This window comes from Trachypithecus francoisi, unplaced genomic scaffold (assembly GCF_009764315.1).
Source record: "Trachypithecus francoisi isolate TF-2019V2 unplaced genomic scaffold, Tfra_2.0 Lachesis_group11, whole genome shotgun sequence".
NCBI classification, from domain to species: domain Eukaryota; kingdom Metazoa; phylum Chordata; class Mammalia; order Primates; family Cercopithecidae; genus Trachypithecus; species Trachypithecus francoisi.
Window position 1 is genome coordinate 36,450,355 of NW_022681456.1, and position 22,250 is coordinate 36,472,604.

The 22,250-nt window shown below is 36.9% G+C and overlaps 1 protein-coding gene across 3 annotated transcripts in view; it reads right to left on the minus strand.

Annotated features, from left to right (window-relative positions):
* Positions 1-21,643, minus strand: part of NEDD1 (NEDD1 gamma-tubulin ring complex targeting factor) — a 57,588-nt gene extending 35,945 nt beyond the window's left edge. Inside the window, exons 1-5 of one of the 3 annotated variants that reach the window (XM_033220974.1) lie at positions 21,369-21,643; positions 18,766-18,909; positions 15,819-15,913; positions 11,099-11,215; positions 8,726-8,866 (exon numbers count right to left, since the gene is read on the minus strand). In XM_033220974.1, the coding sequence (XP_033076865.1) occupies positions 8,726-8,866; positions 11,099-11,215; positions 15,819-15,913; positions 18,766-18,901 (489 nt within the window). In that variant the 5' untranslated portion in view covers positions 18,902-18,909; positions 21,369-21,643. The other 2 variants (XM_033220972.1, XM_033220973.1) reach the window with 2 other exon arrangements.
* Positions 21,644-22,250: the final 607 nt, after the last annotated feature.

Consider the following 22,250-nt stretch of genomic DNA (forward strand, 5'->3'; position numbering starts at 1 on the left):
CCCAGCTACTTGGGAGGCTGAGGCAGGAGAATGGCGTGAACCCGGGAGGCAGAGCTTACAGTGAGCCGAGATCATGCCAGTGCACTCCAGCCTGGGCAAAAGAATGAGACTCTGTCTCAAAAAAAAAAAAAAAAAGAAACACAAGCTACATGCCTAACAATAGCAATATATATGACCAACATCAAGATCTATTATAGAAAAATTAAAAATTACTTGGCTTTAAAGAAAAAAAATTCCTTCGAATAACCTAGGAATAAAAAACTAGTGATTTAGTGACTTAAAAGGGTTTCAAAAGCTATGAAATCACATGACACATTTGAGACCAAAGATAATAGAGTAACACTTAAGCTCCTTAAAGAAAATGTAAGCCTGCTACTAAATTACATTTAAAGAGAACTTGTACTCTCAAAGAAAAAAGTCAAAAAGCAGAAGATACATACTTATGAAAACAATATTGACATGCTCATTTTTATTATAAAAATTTGGAAAATAAAACAATAGAGGACTGTTTAGGTAAATGATGGCACTGAAATACATGCAGTCATTAAAAAGTATGGTTATGAAGACTAATAATATCTTCATATCACTAATGAGAACAGGAAGAACAGGGTAGATCACTAATGAGAACAGGAAGAAAACATGACTGGACAAACAGAATGAGTATAACTATATGGATGGAAGACAGAGATATACATAGAAACACTGTAAGAAAATATCTTTCAAGTACCTTTCATTAAAGAAAATTTAGAAGAGAAAAATAGAAGGAAAAAAGGCTTTAAGAAGAAATATACAGATCATCCATTTATTTTATGCCTAAATGTCAATTTTAAAACTGCTCAAGAACATATTATATAGGCTTGTCAAGTGTATACAAATACTATGGAAATATACTGAGAATCAAAGAAATGTTATCATGAAAACATTTTATACCAATGCTCCTATGTAACATAAAAGAGACCACTTCTAGATAAAAAGTCTTTGTAGTCCAAGTTTTTGAGTGCTGCAATTCTGGTATAAACAAAACCAGTCAATGAAACAAACCAATTTAGAATAGACTCATTCTTGAGAAAACTGTTATTTCTAAAAATGTAATTAATATTTACATTTACCAGATCCCCATACTCAAGCAGACTATTAATGCTTACAAAATCTATACATAAATATTTCATTTAGGAAAAGCAAATGGATTTAACATATACTGAATAATATATACTGAAATGTCACACAAAACCTACATTTAAAGATCGTTTTTTAATCCAAGGAATCAATACAATAGATTGACATTTGTAATTGCTTTGCAAAAGACTGCAGCTTGAGAAAGGTAACACAAGTTAACCTATTTGTGAGCCTAAGATGCTGAACTTGCCAAAGAGTGACATGCAATTATAACCTAAGCAGTCTGTCAGCCCAGCAGTTCTGCAGAAGCAGCAAGGCTCTTTTCCCCTGCAGAAAGACACTGTGATCCACATAAAGTGAATAACTTTAATTCAGCTCAGACATTTCAAAGCTGGATTCTAAATATACTCAGGAAATCTTATTTCCAATATAAAATTCAGTATGATGCAGATTCTGTGAGATTCTACATTCCTGTCACTTTCACTAAGACACTAATTTGATTAATTTTTAAAGATTTCAAATTCATGATTGTTCATAGAGACAAAAACAGAAAAATTTTTTATTTAATCATAGATGTGCCCCATTTACCATTTTTCTCAGTAAGTAAAACTTATCAACACAGAAATTGGGCTTAAGTAACAGACTGAATTCAATTATGTCAACTTTTTGACAGATTTGAAATTGTTGTAAACATTGTTTAAACTTGAATGAATATGACATATATTATACACACACACACACACATTTTTTTTTTTTTTTTTGAGATAGGGTCTCGCTATGTCACCCAGGCTGGAGTATAGCAGCACAGTCATGGCTCACTGCAGCCTCAATCTCCCAGGCTCAATCCCTCCTCTCACCTCAGCCTCTTCAGTAGCTAGGACTACAGGCGCGCACCACCACACCTGGCTAATTTTTGTATTTTTTGTAGAGGTAGCATTTCACCATGCTGCCCAGGCTGGTCTCCTGTGCTCAAGCAATCCACCTGCCTTGGCCTCCTAAAGTGCTGGAATTCTAGGTGTGAAACACTGTGCCTGGTCACAATATTTTTAAACTGAACTGAATTGAGAAATTTTAATAAAAGTTTTTTTAATGAATAAACCTTCATTAAGTAGCAATTTGATGCTTTGGGCCACAATCAGATAAAACAGGCAGTACTACTTGTAGGAAAAACTAATTTGAAAAAAAAAATTCCAAAGGTTTAAATTATGCCGCCCATAAAAAGGAAACATAAGTATGTAAAATCATGAAAACTGTCTTTCCTCACTAAGAAAACTGGGACTGCATCCTTACCAGCAGAAGCCAACTTATATTTCTGAGCCCATGTATTCTGTTTTAATGGTATAACTTATTGAAGAAAAACAAAATCAAATGGTATACACAACAAATACAACCATTTGTTCCAGGGAAAGGGGAAAAAAACCAACAGACTCTAGTCAAATTTTTCACCATCTTTCATGCTCTCATTTTTAAATCAGTCTAAAACACAAAATAGGATTACTGGGGTCAACTTGCAACTGGGTTTGGAGGGAACACATTAAATCTAAAGATGTTCAAATCATTTTAGATAAGTAAATCACAAAAGGTATTTTAATAGATTGGTATTCATTAAAAGCTCACAATAACAGCTAACATTCACTGACCTCTTACCAAATGGTAGGCAAAGTGATAAACACACTCACCATCTCATTTAGCCATCAAAAAAAAAAAAAAAATGCCCATTGAAAGTGTATTATTCTCACTTGACAGATAAGGAAAAGGAGGCTTGAGAGTTAAGTAACTTCTTCAAGTTCACTCAGCTAGCTAAGGTGCTTTACTCCTAGTGCTCTCTAAATAAATGTGGGACTTACCATGTAAAGCTACATCAAAAGATCCTACAGAGATGCAGAATGCCCAAGCAGGAGGCAGCAGGCCCATGAAGATCTCAAGTTCTAGTTTATCTGACCTTAGATAAGAGATAAGCTTTGAGCATTACTGTTTTCCTAAACTAAAAGATACATTTAATTCAGTTCCCTGTGCAAAGTTATCAATGAAAATCCTTTCAAAATCAGTAATACAGCAACCTATCACCTAGAATTTTAGAAGATTTGTGTGAGGAAGAGGTATAAGTACATATTGGACTCCTGCACAAAGAGACAAGAAAATACTGTAAAGTTTCCATAAGCTTTTCATCCTCAAATCCTTATACATTCAGCTGCTCCTGAGCTAGATATACAAAAGAAAATGCTACCAATTCTGAGGAGTTGATATGTAAAATACTCAATTAAGAGTTGTATGATCTGAAAGTCCTGGAATCTGTTTTCTCATTTGTAAAATAAGAACATACACCTCACAAGTTAGTAGCAAAGATTAAATGAGAGAAGGTAATATAATGCAATGATCACAGTGCTGAAACACAATATATGGTGGTAAGCATTATATGCAGTGATCAACTCTGCTTACAGCGCTCTCCAAATCCTCTCACCACTTTCTCTGGTCCCTCCCCAACAACCCAGGTCTGAATAACTTGCACCCTTCCTCAGGCTGCCACTGAGACATCATTTCCTTTAAAATGCTTTTCCATTCTTCCCAAATGGCTTAGGTGTCTCTCCTGTATGTTCCCTTGGAACGCTGCAGTTTATTGCTTTCACAGCACTCTACATTGTATTTGGTTAACTGTATACTCACTTGCTTATTGCTACTTTCATCTAGGATGGATAAATATGAATTATAGGAGCTAAATAATGTAAAACTTCCAACATAAGTAGTAAAATTTGCCCACAATATACAGCACCCTAGTAAGATAAAGGATATCTACAACACAAACCTTACAATTACTATCATGCTTGGTAGTAAACTGTGAATGCTTCTTCCTGAATTTGGGGACAAAATAAAGATGTCCACTATCATCAATTCTATTCAACACTGGATTGGAGAGCCTAGTCAATGCAATAAAGAAAAAGTAATAACATCTATAAAGATCAGGAAATAAGAAATAAAAACTTATTATTCACAGATGACAGACATGATAGTGTATAAACTGTAAATGCAAAAAAAAAAAAAAAAACTACAAATTCTTTCAAAAGAATCAAGACTGTCCAAGCTATTAAGTGAATTTAGCAGAATTTTTGGATAAAATGACAAAAGACAAATATCAACTATGTTTCTCTACAAGCCACAAAGAATTGGAAAACAAAATTTAACAAAAAATGCAATTAAAATATATCATCAAAAAATCAAATGCATAGTAATAAATCTACTAAAAGATATGCAAGACTTCTACAGTAAAAACAAAACACTGCTAAGAAAAATTAAAGACTTAAATAGATAGTTATACCATGTTCATGGAAGAATTGATATTGTTAAGATAGTAGTTGTCCCTAAATTGTTCCATAGATCCAATATCTCAATCAAAATGAAGCAGATTTTTTGTTGGAAATGGGCAAGCTGATTCTAAAATTCAGCTAGAAATGCAAAAGGTCCAGAGTAGTCAAAGTGAAGTTAAAAATATCACGATTTACCATAAAGCTACAATAATCAAAACTAGTAACAAACTAGACCAATGTAACAAAATAGAATGACTACAAACTAACAAATACAGTTATCAGTTTTGTAAGACAGCATTACTGTAATTCAGTGGGGATAGGTTGGTCTTTGTAATAAACAACACTGGTACAATTAGATATCTACATGGATTGTAGGACCTTCTCTCACACAATACACAAAAATTAATTTGAAATGGATCATAACAAACATAAATAAGAAAGACAAAACAACAAAGCTTCTAAAAGAAAACAGAATAGTATCTTCAAAACCTTGGGGCAGGCAAGATTCTCAAGAGAACACAAAAAGCAGCAAACATAAAAGACTGACATATGAGACTTGACTTCATTAAATTTAAGAACTTCTGTTCATTAAAATACACACACACACACACACACACACACACACACACAAAACCAGGTATTAAGGAGTAAAACGGCAAGCCGTGGCTGAAGGAAGACATTTGCAACATGCATATCCCCAAAATGAATCTACCTGCAATACATAAGAAATCATAAATAAATTTTAAAAACACATATAACCCAACATAAAAACAGGCAACAGATTTGAAAATGCCTTCACAAAAGAAGGCATATAAAAATTTACTTAACATCATTCAACATGGACAAATGCAAATTAAAACCACCATGAGACAGCACTAAATAACCATCAAAGTGGCAAAAATAAGACAGATAATGCCAAGTATTAGCAAAAATGTGGAGCAACTCGATCTCACATCCAGTTGGATTTCACTTTAGAAAATGTTTTGGCAATTTTTCATGAAGTAAAACTGTATGCCTATGCTACAATCCAGCAATTCCACTCCTAAGTATTTACTCAAAAGAAATAAAAACATAATCTTAAAAAAAGACTTGTACAAAAATATTCACAGTAGATACCCTGTAACAGCTAAAACAAGACAATCCACTGCTCATCAACAATAGAATGGATAAATGGTGGCCCATTCATATAAGGAAACACTATACAGTATTAATACAGTATGAACTACTATTCCACGCAACAAAGCAAACATAATGATGACTAAAGAAACCAGACACATGATGTTCCCTGTTTTTCTTTTCTTTTGAGATAGGATGTTACTCTGTCACTCAGGCTGGAGTGTAGTGGCACAATCAGAACTCACTGCAGCCTCAACCTCCCAGGCTCAAGTGATTATCCTGCCTCAGCCTTCCAAGCAGCTGGGACTACTGGCATGCACCACCATGCCTGGTGAATTTCTTCATATTTTTAATAGAGACGAGGTTTCACCACATTGCCCAAGGTGGTCTTAAACTCCTGGGCTCAAGTGATCCGCCTGCCTCAGCCTCCCAAAGTGCTGAGATTACAGGTATGAGCCACCGCGTCTGGCCCACATATGATTCCTTTTATAAAATACGAGGTAGTGACTGGAAAAGGCAAAATTAAGTCCTCTGGTGTGCTGGCAATGTTCTATATCTTGATTTTGTTAGTAGTTACACCAATGTATTTACATATACATAATTCAACAAGCTGTACACTTAAGATATATGCACTGCACTTTATTATAAAGTTACACCTCAATTGTTTTAAAAAATTTAAATCTTTTACACAAGATTAGGCCAAAAGGTATAGTCAAACCTAATGTTTTCAGGAATATTCCTTCATGTCTGATTTTAATAAGAAAATTATCTAGCAAGATATAATAAATATAAAAATTGAAGTATAAGAATATACATAGTAGTATCTGGTCTAATTTTTATGGTATTGAAAGGTCAGTCCAAAATTTATAAAATTTATAAATTTGTCATGCTTCTAACACATACAAAAAAGAAAGTTACTCTATGTCCTTAAAAAAGGTACTTGAACATTAATGATTTTTTTCACAATAGTTTCAAAGTTTAGACTTTATGGCTCCCCTTTATCAAAATATAAATTTAAAAAATCACCGAAACAAAATATAAGTTCCTGCTTCTATGACAATTTAGTACATTCTAAAGAGCATCCCTTTGGCAAATCATTTATCTTCATCCATAAAATGCAGAAAGCGAGATTACCTCTAAAGGCTATTTTTAATGTTCAAGGATTCTATGATTCTGACATTCAAGTAATTAAAAACTCTGATTAGTTTCCCTAACTACCTTCCAAAACAGAAGTCTTTGGTGTGACATTCAGTCTTAAATCAATACTATATTCATATTTACCCTTTTCCAATCTTTTCTCACATTGGCCCTATATAAAGCCCATGCAATTTTCTTTCTCCTTATTTTGGTTAATGTGATTTCCTCCATATAAAACATCCCTCTCCCAGCTGGGTGTGGTGGCTCATGCCTGTAATCCTAGCACTTTGGGAGGTCGAGGCAGGAGGATCACTTGAGGCCAGGAGTTAAAGACCTGCCTGGACAACATACTGAGACCCTGTCTCTAATATTAAAAAAAGAAAAAGAAAAAAACTTAGCCAGGCTCCTGCTTGAGCCCAGGAGTTGGCACTGCAGTGAGCCATGATCATTCCCCTGTACTCCAGCGTGGGCAACAGAGTAAGACTCTGTCTCAAAGAAAAAGAAAAGAAAGAAAGAAAAAAAATCCCTCTTCTAAAGCTTTCTATTTGCCTAACAAAATCTTTGTCATCTCTAAATATACTCATACATTAAAATATTCATTATGCATCTTCTCCATGTAAGGCAAGAAACTAGACAATAGACTGAGGACAAAGAAACAGGCCATGGTTCCAACAATAATGTGGACATGTGAAAAAGACTAACCGTGGTTGGGTGCGGTGGCTCACGCCTGTTTTCCCAGCACTTTGGGAGGCCGAGGGGGGTGGATCACCTGAGGTCAGGAGTCCAAGACCAGCGTGGCCAACATGGTGAAACCCCATCTCTACTAAAATACAAAAATTAGCTGGGCATGATGGTGAGTGCCTGTAATCCCAGCTACTTGGAAGACTGAGACAGGAGAATTGCTTGAACCTGGGAGACGGTGGTTGCAGCGGGCTGAGATTGCGCCACTGCACTCCAGCCTGGGCAGCTGAGCGAGACTCCGTCTCAAAAAAACAAACAAACAAAACAAAGAGTAACCCTAATACAAGTTAGAAACAAATATTGGCAAAAAGGCCAATTTATATTGTCATAGTAAAAACAAAATAAATAAGCCTTAGACCTAGCTGAAACTCCCAACCCTTTCAATTTTCCCTATTTTATTCTGAGATAGTCTTCTCTCAACTGTTCTGTATCACCATAAGACTGTTTTATATCACTTACTCATAATACCATTTATCTATCTGTATTATTCCCCCAATATATATGAAACTTAAAAGACTTTTTCCTGTATACTTTTCATATCCACTAAATTTTTTAAGCACTAAATACATTCAAGTAATAATTTTAAAAACTACTTGCCAAAAGTGAAGATCTCCCATATTTTATCTGATAATAATTATGGCCAAAGAGATTATAATTAAGTAAAAATTAAAAGAATTTGCATCTCACTGGAAATTTCTAAGGCAAATTTTATGGAAAGTTAACCAAGAGTTAGGTTCCTTGAAAAACTGAATTTATTCTTTTAAACTTTTTCATAAAGGGAAAAAATTGACTTATTTTCCTTTTAAAAAGTTTCCCAAAACACTCTTATATTAACCTGAAATATATAAGCTTTGATACTTTATCATATACCTACAAAAACAAAAATACAAAACTTAAATTACCCTCTGCCTAAACAAACTCAATCATTCCATGTCCACAAAACAGTATTTCTGAGTGTATCTGTCTTGCAGCTGACAAAGTCTGAGCTATGTGACACATTTCTATAACAGTAGTGCTGTAGAAAGATTAATATCCATTTTTTACATTTAACCTATTAACAACTATTTGTATTTTATTATGCTGTATATAGTTATAGTCTAGAAGGATGTGACTATTTGATTACATAATCAAATTTATATAAGCACCATAATCTAGTACAAATTAGCTTGCTATCTGAGTATTTCAAAACACTACCATTTAAAAATAGTTAAAGTTTTTCCATCAAGCATTTCAAAAACAAATTCATAGCCTTATGTAAGATACAATTCAAAATCTATCTCACCAATTTTACTCTGAATAAACTCATACTGTACCTGGTTGCTACCATGGCCAAAAGGAGTACTAGATAAATTAGTGGTTACACTGTGCAAAATAATTTCACCACTAAGAGATCCAGAAGCAATGTAGCAATCATTCCAATTGTATGTTACACAAGTTACTTCATCTTTATGATCCTGAAAGAGAGAAATGAAAGTAAGTAGGCTGCCCCATAACCCTCGAACAGCCCATTTTCATGTTTCTGTAAATACCATATATTATGTACTTATCAATCTAATATTTGCTTTAACATTTTCCTCAAATACACAGAGAATTATTTTCAATAATGAAAAAAATGGTCCAGGCACTTTACAAAAGAAAGAGAGACATTATGGAAAGGTAATTTTCTACATGGCATTATGTCTACTTTAAAGAATTTACTTCCTCTGACAAATAACAGGTATTGCAAGTTGACTATTTTGAGTTCCTGCTTTAACATGAAAATGGCAGAGAATATGCTAAATGAATGATGGAGGCAAAGTGTCAGAGGAAAGAGAAAGAGCTACTGTGAATGAAGTTGGCAGAGGAAGCTTTATGGAAGACATAAAGCTGGAGTTCAACCTTAAAGAAAAGAGAAAAATCATGGGAAGGGGAAAGAAACCAGACATTGCAAAACGGAGGAGGGGGAAGAACAAATGAGCGAGGCATCTGTGAGATAACAGCAGCTGCTTCCATTTGCTCAGAACCTACTAGTGCTAGGACCTTTATACATTATTTAATGCTTAGAAAAGCCTGAGGGGCAAGGTTATTTTGCCCATTTTATAAACGAAGTACATGAGACACAGAGAGGTTAAGAAACCCGTGCAAGCTCACATAACTGCTAAGTGACCAGGATTCAACTCCATGTCAAACTCCAAAGCCTCTGTTCCTTCCACTATACCAGGATGCCTCTCAAATCCAATTAGGAATACACTTTGAGGAAATAAAACTTTCAGGTTTTAAACAAACTGAGTTCACAAGGACTATGTTTTCCAACATCAAATTAGAGATGTCTAGCAGGAGCAGAGAAGAGTTATCAAAATTGGGAGAAGAGTTTTTAACAGGAAGATGCCATATCTCAATAATACCAACAAACTAAGCCCTGTATCTAATAATTACTTATGTAATGGCAAGAATAATAGCTATGATATTCCACTTACATTACAACTTTTTCAAGTGGTCCTTCAAGTATTTTCAGAGATTTCTTTACCTTTTATTCCATTCCTAAAACCAAGGAACGCTTGCTATCTTGAGGAAAAAATGTTTGATGAAAAGAAAAAAGGAAGAGCAGACATTTTGGGTATCATTCCCATTTGGGAAATTAAGAACATGGGGTCCAATGTAATTTCTATGACTTTATAAAGAGGCAAGTGTCTTCCTAATTTCAACTGTGGAAAGTAAGTCATTAAGCCAACATTTACTAAGAACCTACCAAATGCCAGAAATTGTGTTAATCACCAGAGAGAGGACTGTAGAGATTCAAAGGTAAAACATTAGATTTCCCACTATCACAATTAGTCAAAATATTCATTAACAGAATGAATGAGGGAGCTAAACATTACAAATTTCACACCAAAAAGACAGAAAACCATCCAGAGTAATTGGGAAAGCTGAAAATGGAAAAGTGTATCAAATTTTGCCACGCAGGGATGGGGTAATTGAAGCTTACATGGGTGATGGGTTAAAGAAAGCTCTTCCTCTGTGTATGTGTCTAGATATATGTTTATATTTTTCATATTAAAATCTTTTTAAAAGACAAAAATTAAATTTAAGATCACCTTCTAAATATTAAAAAGACAATATAACAAAAAGTAGAATTCCAAAAATATAACCAGAGACTTTGTTGTGCTAAATACTTTATTTTCTGAAACTACCAAAAGCTAATTATTAAAGAAACATTAATTGTAAATAGTAAATCAGTTTACAAAATATTACCAAGTTAAAAATACAAACAGATAAAAAATAACACAAACAAGAGCAGACAAATATACTACATAACTAAAAAGCTGATCCCCCAACTCTGATTACTATATTGAATACTATCATCCCAAAACAACTCTCATTTTTTCCAACTTGCCCTAAGGAAAGATCCCTGATGACCACAAACCATAGTTTAGAAAAAAAATGAGTGAAGTGGTTCATTCAAATAAGAGTAGAACTAAATGCAAAAACAAGAAAAAAGTTTTAAATGTTGATCATAGGCATTAATTCTATACATGGAAGAAAAAAGACATAAAAACAAGTTTCCGGCTAAATAGCACCTTTATTTTCCCTAACAATTCTGAAGCCCCTTATTTTTATCATAAAAGCTCAAAAATAAAAGCTTGGTAAGTACTCTAAATGCATTAAGATACCCATTTTTTTGTAAAGATTTTTTTTTAATTGCTTACCTTAAGAGATCGATGAATTCTTTTCGATTTTAAATCCCAAATATTAACAATGTTATTTAGGCCTCCGCTTACCAAATACATAGATGTAGAATTTAAGTTGACACATGTCTGCTTTTGCTATTTAAAAAAAATAAAAATAAAAGTTACCTTAATTTAACAGAGCTCAGAGCTGACTTTCAGGTCTCATTCAACACTTAGTAAGCATGTGATAAATATTTGTTAAATTAAATACCAAAAACATGCTAATCTTGTACTAAAGAGCCACTCTCTCATTGTCTTTCTTCCACATGGATCCAACAGCTTTTAAGGGGGTCAAAAATGCTTCAAGGAAATCAAATAGATTTGCGTTCACTTCTGTGGACTGGTGACAACACAGGAAGCTTAGGAGACACTGGCAATCCTGGTCTTCCATCACGGCTTGTTTGCCCATCCTATCTCCCCTTGATAAAGCCTGTTCTTGTATTTCCACAGAATATCCTACATTAAAATCAATCCCCAGCTCAGAAATGCTAAAAATAGAAGAGACTTCAAAGAATTTCCAGTGTAGAGTCCTCATTTTACTGATGGGGTAAGTTTTTTAAAAGAAGTCAAGATACTTGCCCTAAGTCTCCCAGCAAATCTCCCTGTTAAGGAGACCAAGTCTCAGACATCAGGTCATCAAAGTCCAACCTCACTTGTTCCCCATCTCTGTAAAGACACCTCCAGTTTTCAAGACAAAAACCCAGAATAACCCTTGATTTCTTGTTCTCCCTCCCCTCCAATCGATCAGTAAGCTCTCTAAACTCCAACCCAAGAATGAATCCCACATGGGCTCCCTTTATCTATAGCTACTACTAACACTAACCCAAACCTTGCCAAACTATGACAGCAGCTTCCTAACTGGTTTCCCTGTTTCCACTCCTGCTTTCCTATATTCTGTTCTTCATAAGTAGGGTGGACTTTACAAACGTAAATCAGATTATGTCTCCTTCCTGTTTAAAAATCTTCAACGGCTTCCAATCACACCACGAATAAACTCCAAACATTTACCTGGCTTTCGAAGTCCTATTATCTGGGCCCTACCTCATCTGTTACAATTTTCTTCCTCATCCACTAATTCTCCAGCCATACTGACCTTCCATTCCTTAAATATACAAATATCCTATATTTGCCTCAAGGCTTCTACACATCTATTCTCCTTGCCTAGAAAGCTAAATTCTCTGAACCTTGTTTGGAAGACCTTCTGGTCAACAGATCAACTTAAGTGCCACCACACTTCAAGGGAACTCCACTGGCTACTTAACTAACTTGCTATTGCAATATCTTATTTTAGTTATCCGCATGATAACTTATCAATATCTGGGTATTTTTTGTTTACTAGTTTACTGCCTGTCCCCTGCCAGAATGTCAGTTTCACTAGCACAAAGCTATATCCATGCTCGATCTTTATAGAATGGCTAAAATACAGATGTTATCAAGTTCTTCTCAATGAGTATCTTTAAGTGTCACCAATCTGGTGGTGCCATCAGTAACTATGCTACACAGAACACAATGGTGCATTTTTTTCCTATGTAACCTTCAGATGCACTACCAAGTTACATTAGTTGTAACTTCCACAGTGCATCCTTGGATTCTTCAAATTGAAAGGGGACATTTTATGACTTCGCTAAAAGTTAAAAGGCAAGCTATGTAGGTTTAGGCAAATCATCTCACCTTTCTGAGCCTGTGTTTCTGCATTTGAGAAACGAAAGGTGAAGACTAGATCTACTTTCTTACTTTGAGAGTCTATGCTTCTCAGAAATATCCTCTGCTCAAAAGAGATTCTTTAAAGGGTGCAGATGGTACCCTTCCTCTAGTCCTTCTCCCCCATTGCATGTTTAAGTACTATAAACATGCTAATCTTGTACTAAAGAGCCACTCTCTCATTATCTTTCTTCCACATGGATCCAGCAGCTTTTAAGGGGGTCAAAAATGCTTCAAGGAAATCAAATAGATTTGTGTTCACTTCTGTGGACTCCAGGGTTCCTTCTAGCTCTGAAATTTTGACCAAGAGTATCAACTAACATATACAAATAGCAAGATGCACACAACATCAATGTTTCAGTACAGTTGCTGTAATTCTCCTGCAGATACCATTCTAGGAATTGACTTTGGTGGAAGCAGACTAAGAAGATTTAAAATCTGGTTGTCCCTGCAAATCAGGACAGTTTGCTAAGAACTATCAAAACAGCCTTTAAATAAAATAGAAAAAGATGGTGTCCACTGAAGATCAATGTATTGGGACTCCAATCATCACAACAACTACAATTACTCTTAAGGGCTCAAAATAAAACTTATATTTAAAGCTGGCTAACCCTGATGATAGATCTTTTTTAATGATAGTGTAATATTAATGCAACTAATGAACTTAAATAATTAATGGAAATTGTGTGGTTATTACAGGAATCCTGTACTGCTCAAGGTGCAAGGCAAAGGTACATTCTACTTTAAAGAGGTGAAATACAAAATCAAAGAAAATAAATATGAACTTAAAGTTCCACTCTAAAATTTTTAAATGAGTAGGATCATAATTTATTTTCTCAAGTAGAAAAGGTCTAATGCCTCAAACAATACACGAGTAAGAGGATTTGGAAGTTACAAAAAGGTTATTAGCACATAAATATGTTACTTTAAACATTACTAGTAAAAGCTAAAAAACCAATGTTTGCAAATATTTTTATAGCTAAATTAAAACAGACTGAAAATTTGAACTCAACTAATCTTACTTTTATCTACCAGCATTACGATATGATTTGTTAACTATGGGAAAGAGGGCTAAGAATCATAGCAACTAATTTGGAATATTCACAGAACTCTTAGAATTATGGAACACTTGTAAATACCATCTGTTATTTTTATACTTAAAAAAAAAGCTCCCAGGCCGGGCGCGGTGGCTCAAGCCTGTAATCCCAGCACTTTGGGAGGCCGAGACGGGCGGATCGCGAGGTCAGGAGATCGAGACCATCCTGGCTAACACGGTGAAACCCCGTCTCTACTAAAAATACAAAAACTAGCTGGGCGAGGTGGCGGGCGCCTGTAGTCCCAGCTACTCGGGAGGCTGAGGCAGGAGAATGGCGTAAACCCGGGAGGTGGAGCTTGCAGTGAGCTGAGATCCGGCCACTGCACTCCAGTCTGGGCGACAGAGCGAGACTCCGCCTCAAAAACAAAAACAAAACAAAAAAAAAAGCTCCCAAACACCGATTCACTGATTTTAAGGCATAATGCATAACAGTAGTACATATATATAGTGGTAGAGTAGAAGTTAAAATGGTTTTGACGTTGACATTAACAAGTGTTTTTTGAACATCTTAGGATACAAAGATCCAAAGATGGTTAAGATGTTTTGCCTGCTCGTGAAGACTTCAGTCTGCCTTTTATTGACCAGGGACATTCTATGCCTTGATTTCGCTTAAGTCAGGTTAAACAGAGTGCCTCAAATTCCATTTCTACTGTTAGCAGATGTTCTCTCTGTCCCAGTCTCCAACATCTGTGGGTTAGAACTGAAGTTCAGGTCAATCCCACCGGATACCTTTAGGAGAGGATTGATAAAAATCATGAGTCCTCTTTAAATTAGTTGAGCTTTTATTCAATTGTCCTCCTGCTTTCTTTCTAATTGGGCTACCTTACCTATCCCAGTGTGTAAAATTATGACAATCCATAATAATTTAAGATTTGCTATAAAAACTTTGAAACAAACAAACAAAAAACAAGCTATCAACTACTCATACCTTTTTATTTAAACCCTATTCTATTTAAAAAAGAAATAGCTTTCAAGGAATGTGACTGGAAATGAAGAAGCCAGTATTATCCTCAATCAGAGGGATTAACTTATAAAACAAAAGGATAGGCTGCCACGCCTGTAATCCCAGCACTTTGGGAGGCAGAGGCGGGAGGATCACAAGGTCAGGAGTTCATGACGGGCCTGGCCAACATGGTGAAACCCCGTCTCTACTAAAAATACAAAAATTAGCCAGGTGTGGTGGTGGGCACCTATAATCCCTGCTACTTGAGAGGCTGAGGCAGAATTGCTTGAACTTGGGAGGTGGAGGTTGCAGTGAGCCAAGACTGCGCCATTGCACTCCAGCCTGGGCAACAGAGTGAGATTCCATCTCAAAAAACAAAACAAAACAAAACAAAACAAAAGGATAAGGCAACAGTATGCAGTGACAGCTTCATTTAAATGCCCTGGGACCTAAGCTTATTTTGACAAAAAAAAACCTGTTTAAGGAGCGCATGGGGAGGCTCAGACAGGCCCCTCAGTACAGGTGGACAGAATCTGAAGCAGAGGGCTACCATCAGCTATGAGTCTGTTCCTGATGGTCCTGAGCTCAAGATCAGTAAAGCAGTGCTGCGTCATTAGAGTTCATCTGCTCAGGTCAACCTAGCAACCTGTGTGGGACATCGTCCTAAAATAGCAGCAACAGGAATCCTCTCCCACAGAAGGAAAATGAAGAAATGAAGGGCCTAGTTAACAAAATTCAAGTCTTCAATTGTTCCCCTAATATTCAAAACTATTTTACCTAAAAATACCTCAGTAAGTACACATATCTCATTTTTAAGAGTTACTGTATTATTTTGAGCTTAAGTTAAAAATGATGCTTTTAAAAACCTTTATATTTAGTTGCAAGCACCACAATAAACAAGCAATTGCCAGTCAAGCAAAACTAAGATTTTTAACAGTTTAAGAAAAAAAATCACTTACCCCTTCAGCAAGCTCTAGAAGTGGAACAGGTTTACATTTGCAACTTGAGACAACTATTTTGTCGCCACCGGAAGATGCTGTTACTAAAAAGTTATCTAAATGAAGAGTTATGGAGCATCAAACAATCCATGAACATCTATAGCACTAGAGACTATTATAAGAATTGCAATTATAAAAGCAAACACACTAAGAAGACAATGAATGAGTAACGCTTATAGAGTAGCTTTCAAAAGTAGCTCACATTACTATTAATAATTACTAAGACTAATTCTCTTTGCTACTACTGTGGGGAAGAACTAGCCTCCTTCTGGCTCTGCTATCAACTCAAAAGCTATTTAACCCATGTGAAATACTACTCTGTTTTCAAAGAGTAGGCCAGAAGGGCTAATTTTATCCTTCAAGAATGAGAGCATGATAAAAGCAGCATCAGCAAATATCAATCAACCTTTTCATCTACAGAAACTGTTCAAGATATTTATTAAGCTAGTGCTTGGTATCAATCTAAACTAGGCAGCAAACATCCACACTAGTCCCCTGTTTTTCTATTTTTTAAAAAAAAGACCTGATATTTTCCCAGAACATGAATTTTTGTGATAGAATGTTCCAATTTTAAATTAAGAATGGATATTATAGTACTTGCAAATATTTTACAAATATGTATGGTTAAATAGGAATTGTGTCATGAGTTTTAATTTTTAAATAACATTTAATTGAATCTTAATTTAAAATTTTATTTACCTTCTTTTACATGAATCATAAGTGGAACAATCAGTAAACACAAAACAGTAAGTATTTTAAAACTAAAATGATTAACTACAACAATATAACCAAGAATAAGAGTCTGATTTTGAGAGCCATAACAAATTAAAATATCAGAAGTTTAAATCTGTGCTTTTCAGCAATTAAAATGTGAGTAAAAGCAATGGAGAAAGGTTAATTAGACACTAAGAATCCCTAACTGCATTAACTTTTGAATGTTCTGCATAACTTTCAGGTATTTTGTAAACAGAGCATAGACTGTAATTTTATTATGATACATGATGCAAATCAAATCATTTCTACCTAGATATTACCATAGTGAGAAAAACCATTTCCCTTTCCTTGACTTCTTCCTCTGTTTACCACTACTTTTCTCCTTAGAATATAGAAAAAAAAAAGAAGTGAATCATAATGTGGGTGGGTAATCTAGCTACTTTTGTATTTCTCTTGTAGTTTTAGAAATCATGAGAAAGTGAGGAACATAAGCTAAACGACAAAAACCAAAAAACTAATCTCTCTGGCGTCCCACATTAACCCCATTCTTGGAATCTATGCTATGTGGACCCCAAGCTGCTAAGGCTGGGAACTCTTTGATCTTCAGTAATTAACCTTCATGGAAGTGATCAAAGCCTTATTAAGAGTAAGACTGTGTGAAGGCTTTCAGTGCACATCTGCTCATGCAAGAAAACGATAAGACCAATTTCCAAAAGTCATACAACACTATCTCATAGCTACATCAGTTTTGTTGTTAGACTATTAAGTAGCACATTAGTAAATGCCAACTCCTAGTAAAACTCCTTAAAACAAAAGTCAACCAAAAAATAATCTTACTACAAATTGCTACTTTTATATAATAAGAGGGAAAATTAAGCTCTAAACATAATGAAAATCTAAAAATAGAGAACAGCAACTTCATACCCTTGTCACTCTCTTTAAAATATTTTCCCTACTAAATATCTGGAAAGTCCTTCAAAAATGCAGTCATTTCACCATGAGTTTGACTAACAGAGTACCAAAGTAATTTGCTGTACTGCTTTAACACAAAATATAGGAATGATAAGGAGGTAAATTTAATTCAATAAGAAAATTTGTCCTCCTTGTTATAGACATGCAAGAATAGTAAGGCTCACATAAAACTTTTAATATTTTTGTTCCTGAACCAGTCGTATTTTAAAGCTTTGATTTTTTTCCTTTCATCAGAAAGTAGAATTTAATACTTTGGTGTTGATAAAAATCAGACAAATGTTAAAAATGTGTTAAGAAATTGCATATGAGTTTCACAAAAGAAAATTTCTAACATACCAGTTACATAAAACATTTTCATATAAAAGGTGATAAGGAGTACTGTGGTTACAGCAGTGGTTCTCTACTGGGAGTGATTTGGGCGATTCTGGAAACATTTTTGGTTGTCACAACTAGAAGCTATTAGTACCTAAGGGGAGAAGACCAATAAACCTTCTCCACATGGTACAACATACAGGAAAGATCCACAACAAATTTCCTGCCCCAAAAAGTCAATAGCACAGGGTTCAAAAACCCTAGTTTACAGTCTTCACTCCCTCCTTGTATTTTATCCACATTTAGGAGCTCACCAAGACAGGGAAGGTGTCAATCAGAAACATAAAAAGCTTAGAAAAATTCAATCTAGATAACTTTACCATGTCTGTTGAGGAAATAATGTAGTTTGCATCACACACAGAGAGGAAGGAAGATACGGAGAGTACATCAGTAAGACGGACATACTGGACAATTTTTTATCTCCTCCCAAACTTGCTTCTGCCTTCATGTTCTGTCTTTACTTTTCAGTTCAGATCCACAAATACCCAAATGCAGATGCAAAAACTCATTCCAAAACCTTTTGGAATTATTTCCACAATTACCAACCTTATTCCATTTGGTTCAATAAGAAACTTTTCATAACTAATTCTATGGTGTAGACAGAATATACTTTTTTAATAGCAATGTTTTCAAATGAAGTGGGTTGTAACTAAATTTTTTTTAAATGAACCCAACACATAAAATCAGAGTGCATTCATATGATATACTGTTTTGTAAATTACTATTTTACTATCCTTGGTAGCAATGCAAAATACATTACTCAGTATGAGTCACATGCAAAAGTTTCATTGACAGTGGCTGTTTAACCTAATAAGTGGTTTGTGTGTGTGTGTGTGTTTTTAAAGGATACTATTGCTGCTCCAACATATTGAGCTGATTCCATGTGGTGATGTGTGTGGGTTGAATTTATCCACCAATGTCATAGATGAAGCATCCCATATTTTAATATCATCTCCTGATGAAGCAAATCTGAGGTTTTCCTGCATGACTGCGCCTACAAATAGTTTAAAACAATGTATTTTTAAAACATTTAAAAAGACATACTCAAAAAAAGGTCAAAATCTAATCTAATACAAGTGGCTCTAACTCATCCATTTTTGTTCTAAACAGTGCACTCACCAAAGTAGTTGAAGTGATCTTCCTAAAACAAAAGCCAGATCACATTCTCTCAGTTGACCCTTCCAATGGCTCCTCACAGTAATGATAATGAAATTGAGCCTCTTTAGCCTGCCTTACATGTCCTGGCCCCCATGTAACTCTCCTCTTTCTTTTCACTGGCCTTCTCTCTGCCTCATGCAAAGGCAAGGTTATTCTCACCTCAGTGTCTTTTCATTTGCTGCTCCCTGTGCCTAAGATGCTATCCCCAGATTCCCACGGTCATCTTCTTCTCATCATTCAGGTCTTAACTCAAATGTTTCCTCCTATGAAAGGCCTTTCCTGACCACCCTGGCTAATGCAGCCCCTTCCTTACCTGGTAAGGGACTTACCAGATTACCCTATATCCCAATACCTGATTTCATTTTTTTCATAGCACTTCCTACTATCTGAATTTTTTTTTTTTTTTTTTTTGAGACGGAGTTTCACTCTTGTTGCCCAGGCTGGAGTGCCGGGCGCGATCTCAGCTCACCACAACCTCCACCTCCCAGGTTCAAGCGATTCTCTTGCCTCAGTCTCCTGCGTAGCTGGGATTACCGGCATGCACTACCACGCCTGGCTAATTTTGTACTTTTTGGTAGAGACGGGGTTTCTCCATGTTGGTCAGGCTGCTCTCGAACTCCCGACCTCAGGTGATCTGTCCACCACAGCCTCCCAAGGTGTTAGGACCACAGGCGTGAGCCACCGCGCCCAGTCATTATCTGAAATTTTTATTTGTTCTCATAATAATGTCTGTCTCCCCACACCAGTCTTGAAACATTCCTGGCACACAGCAGTTTCTCAGCAAATAACGATTAATAAGTAACTTCCTAATTTTTTTAAAAAATGTATGATAAAGTAGCATTTCTGCAGGTCAGAATCCAGTCACACCAGTTTTTCCAAAACTCTAAAATCAGCAATATGGTCAAATGAGATGCCACTAAGTCCCCATACCAATTCTTGGACTACAATACCTTCAATCATTTATTCAGAGTATACAGTTGAAACATGTAATTCTAACAAGGTGATTTCACAAACCAAGGAAGTCTAGAAAACAGAAGGAAAGGCAGCTGCTCTAGGCAGGCACCTTAAAGAGCAACAGGTAGTAATGAACGATAGGTGAGAAAAGAGAGGCTCAAAAGTGCATGGGAGAAAAGGAAAGCAAGAGTTCACAGAATTATACCTCCCCCACACCTTCCTAGCATGGAAAGTGCAAGACTACTACACAGCATTAGTGATGTCACAGACAGTTCCCCGAGTCACCAATACACGTCTAGTATAAGCCATTTCAGAGGACAAGTTAAAGACATAATTATAGAAACGTTTCCTTCTCGAGACAAAAAGTTAAGATAATTCACTCATGTGCTTCCTTACGCTCCATTCATCTAACAAAGTGCTACTAAAAGCCATTAAAGTCATCTGTCTAAATGTAACACAGTGTTTGGATTTGGAGCCTTAAACATGTGTAACACGTGCCTCCTTGGTTCCCAAGTCAAGGAACAACGAATGAATTGCTGGAAATGCGATCTCTAAGCCCTGTAAACACAACTGCAAGCTGTGTCTACCTGCATCTTACACCAGGCCTATTGAGATGCGGGGTGTAGTGGGTAGATCACTGAGGCCAGGGCTCTGAAAAACTGGGTTCAAAAAACCCGCTCCAACTTAGGAGACAGCTCGCTGAGTGATTTAATGTTTGTTTCCCGCTCTTAAAGCGGGGCGGGGAAGAGGACTATCCGCCCACTTACTCCGGTCTTCTAAGAACTGAGCACATTTAAGGAAGACGCTTTACACCAGTCCCACAAAGAGGGTCCCATCGAAAGCGAGACGTCGGCCTGGGTTTAGGGACAGCTGCTACAGGAACCAATTCAACTACACTACTCAGCTGAAATGAAAGTTCTCCAACTTTCAATCACCAAAACTGCACTTTACTTGCGGGACAACCACTCAACTGAGGCTACCCTGTAAAACGCATCCGAGTACCTGCCAAAAGAGAAGTACTTGAGGTTGACAAAAAAAGAAGACAGACTTGTGGAGACGAGGCAAACTTTTCGGGGGCAGCACAGCCACCAGGGCCGCCACCAACCTACCCTAGTTGACCTGGGCCGCCTCTCGGGGAGGTGTGCGACCCCGGCCCGCGGCTCCCCAAACACTTCCCAGCTCAACGCGCCGCCGCGCCCCTGCCCGCAACCGCTCGCGGCGTGCGAAGCCCAAGGACCTCCGCCCCGTCCTCTGAGGGGGACGGAGGGGGTTTTGGGATACGTAGGGTGCACGGACGCGGCGGGCGGGGCCCCGCTGATCTCAGGGCCTCCGGAACCTCACCTCTCCGCAGCAACACAACAGGGGGCCGCGGCCCGCTCGGCGCTGGGCTTCCGGCTCCCGCCTGGACTGTTAAACTTCGGCGGCCGGAAGTCCCGCCCCGAGTGACGTCAAGGGGCGAGGCGCCGCGTGCGGCTGTGGCTCCTGGCCGGACTGGACTTGGGGCACAGAGGGTCTGGCCAGGGCGGCGCTGGGCATCCGCGGGAGAAGTTATCCCAGTGCCAGGGCGGGAACTGCGGGCTGGGGCGACTCTCTCCACGTCCCAGCGACGGAGCTCCGGCCACTGTCAACTGCTCCTTTGTCATTCACTTGCTGACTGTCTACTGTGTGCCAGCACTGTGCTAGACTCTTGGGTCTACAGTGATGGTTTAGCCTGGGGATACAAGAGTACGGTGAATTCTCGTGGTCCTTGGCCTCGTGGAGCTTACAATCCACTATAGGAAGCTGACGTTGTTAGATACTTAAATGAAAAGTGAAACTATGATAATGAAAGGTATAAGATGCACGAAGACCCATAATAAGGGAAACTATTGTGGATGTGGATTTAGGAAAGGATTCCTATATGCAATTTACAAGCCAGGAAACGCGCTCAGGCTGAGAAATAACCCGAAGAGTAGGCGTCTGCACTAACCTACTTCAAAACCCATGATCTTTTTTTTCATCATGCTGCGAGCTCGGTCAGGAACATCAAACATCATCTGGTTGGGAATTCTTTTGAAGGGGATGCTTCAAGGTGGAAAAGGAAGTTGCTGAGCCGAGTTTTCAAGTGCCCCTTCCAAAGGGCCTTTTATAGCTCTACTGACAATTTTTGCTGAGAATATTTATCATAAATATGGAGCATTTCTTGTGCAAAAAGTGTTATTCTTTCATCACAACTACATGGGG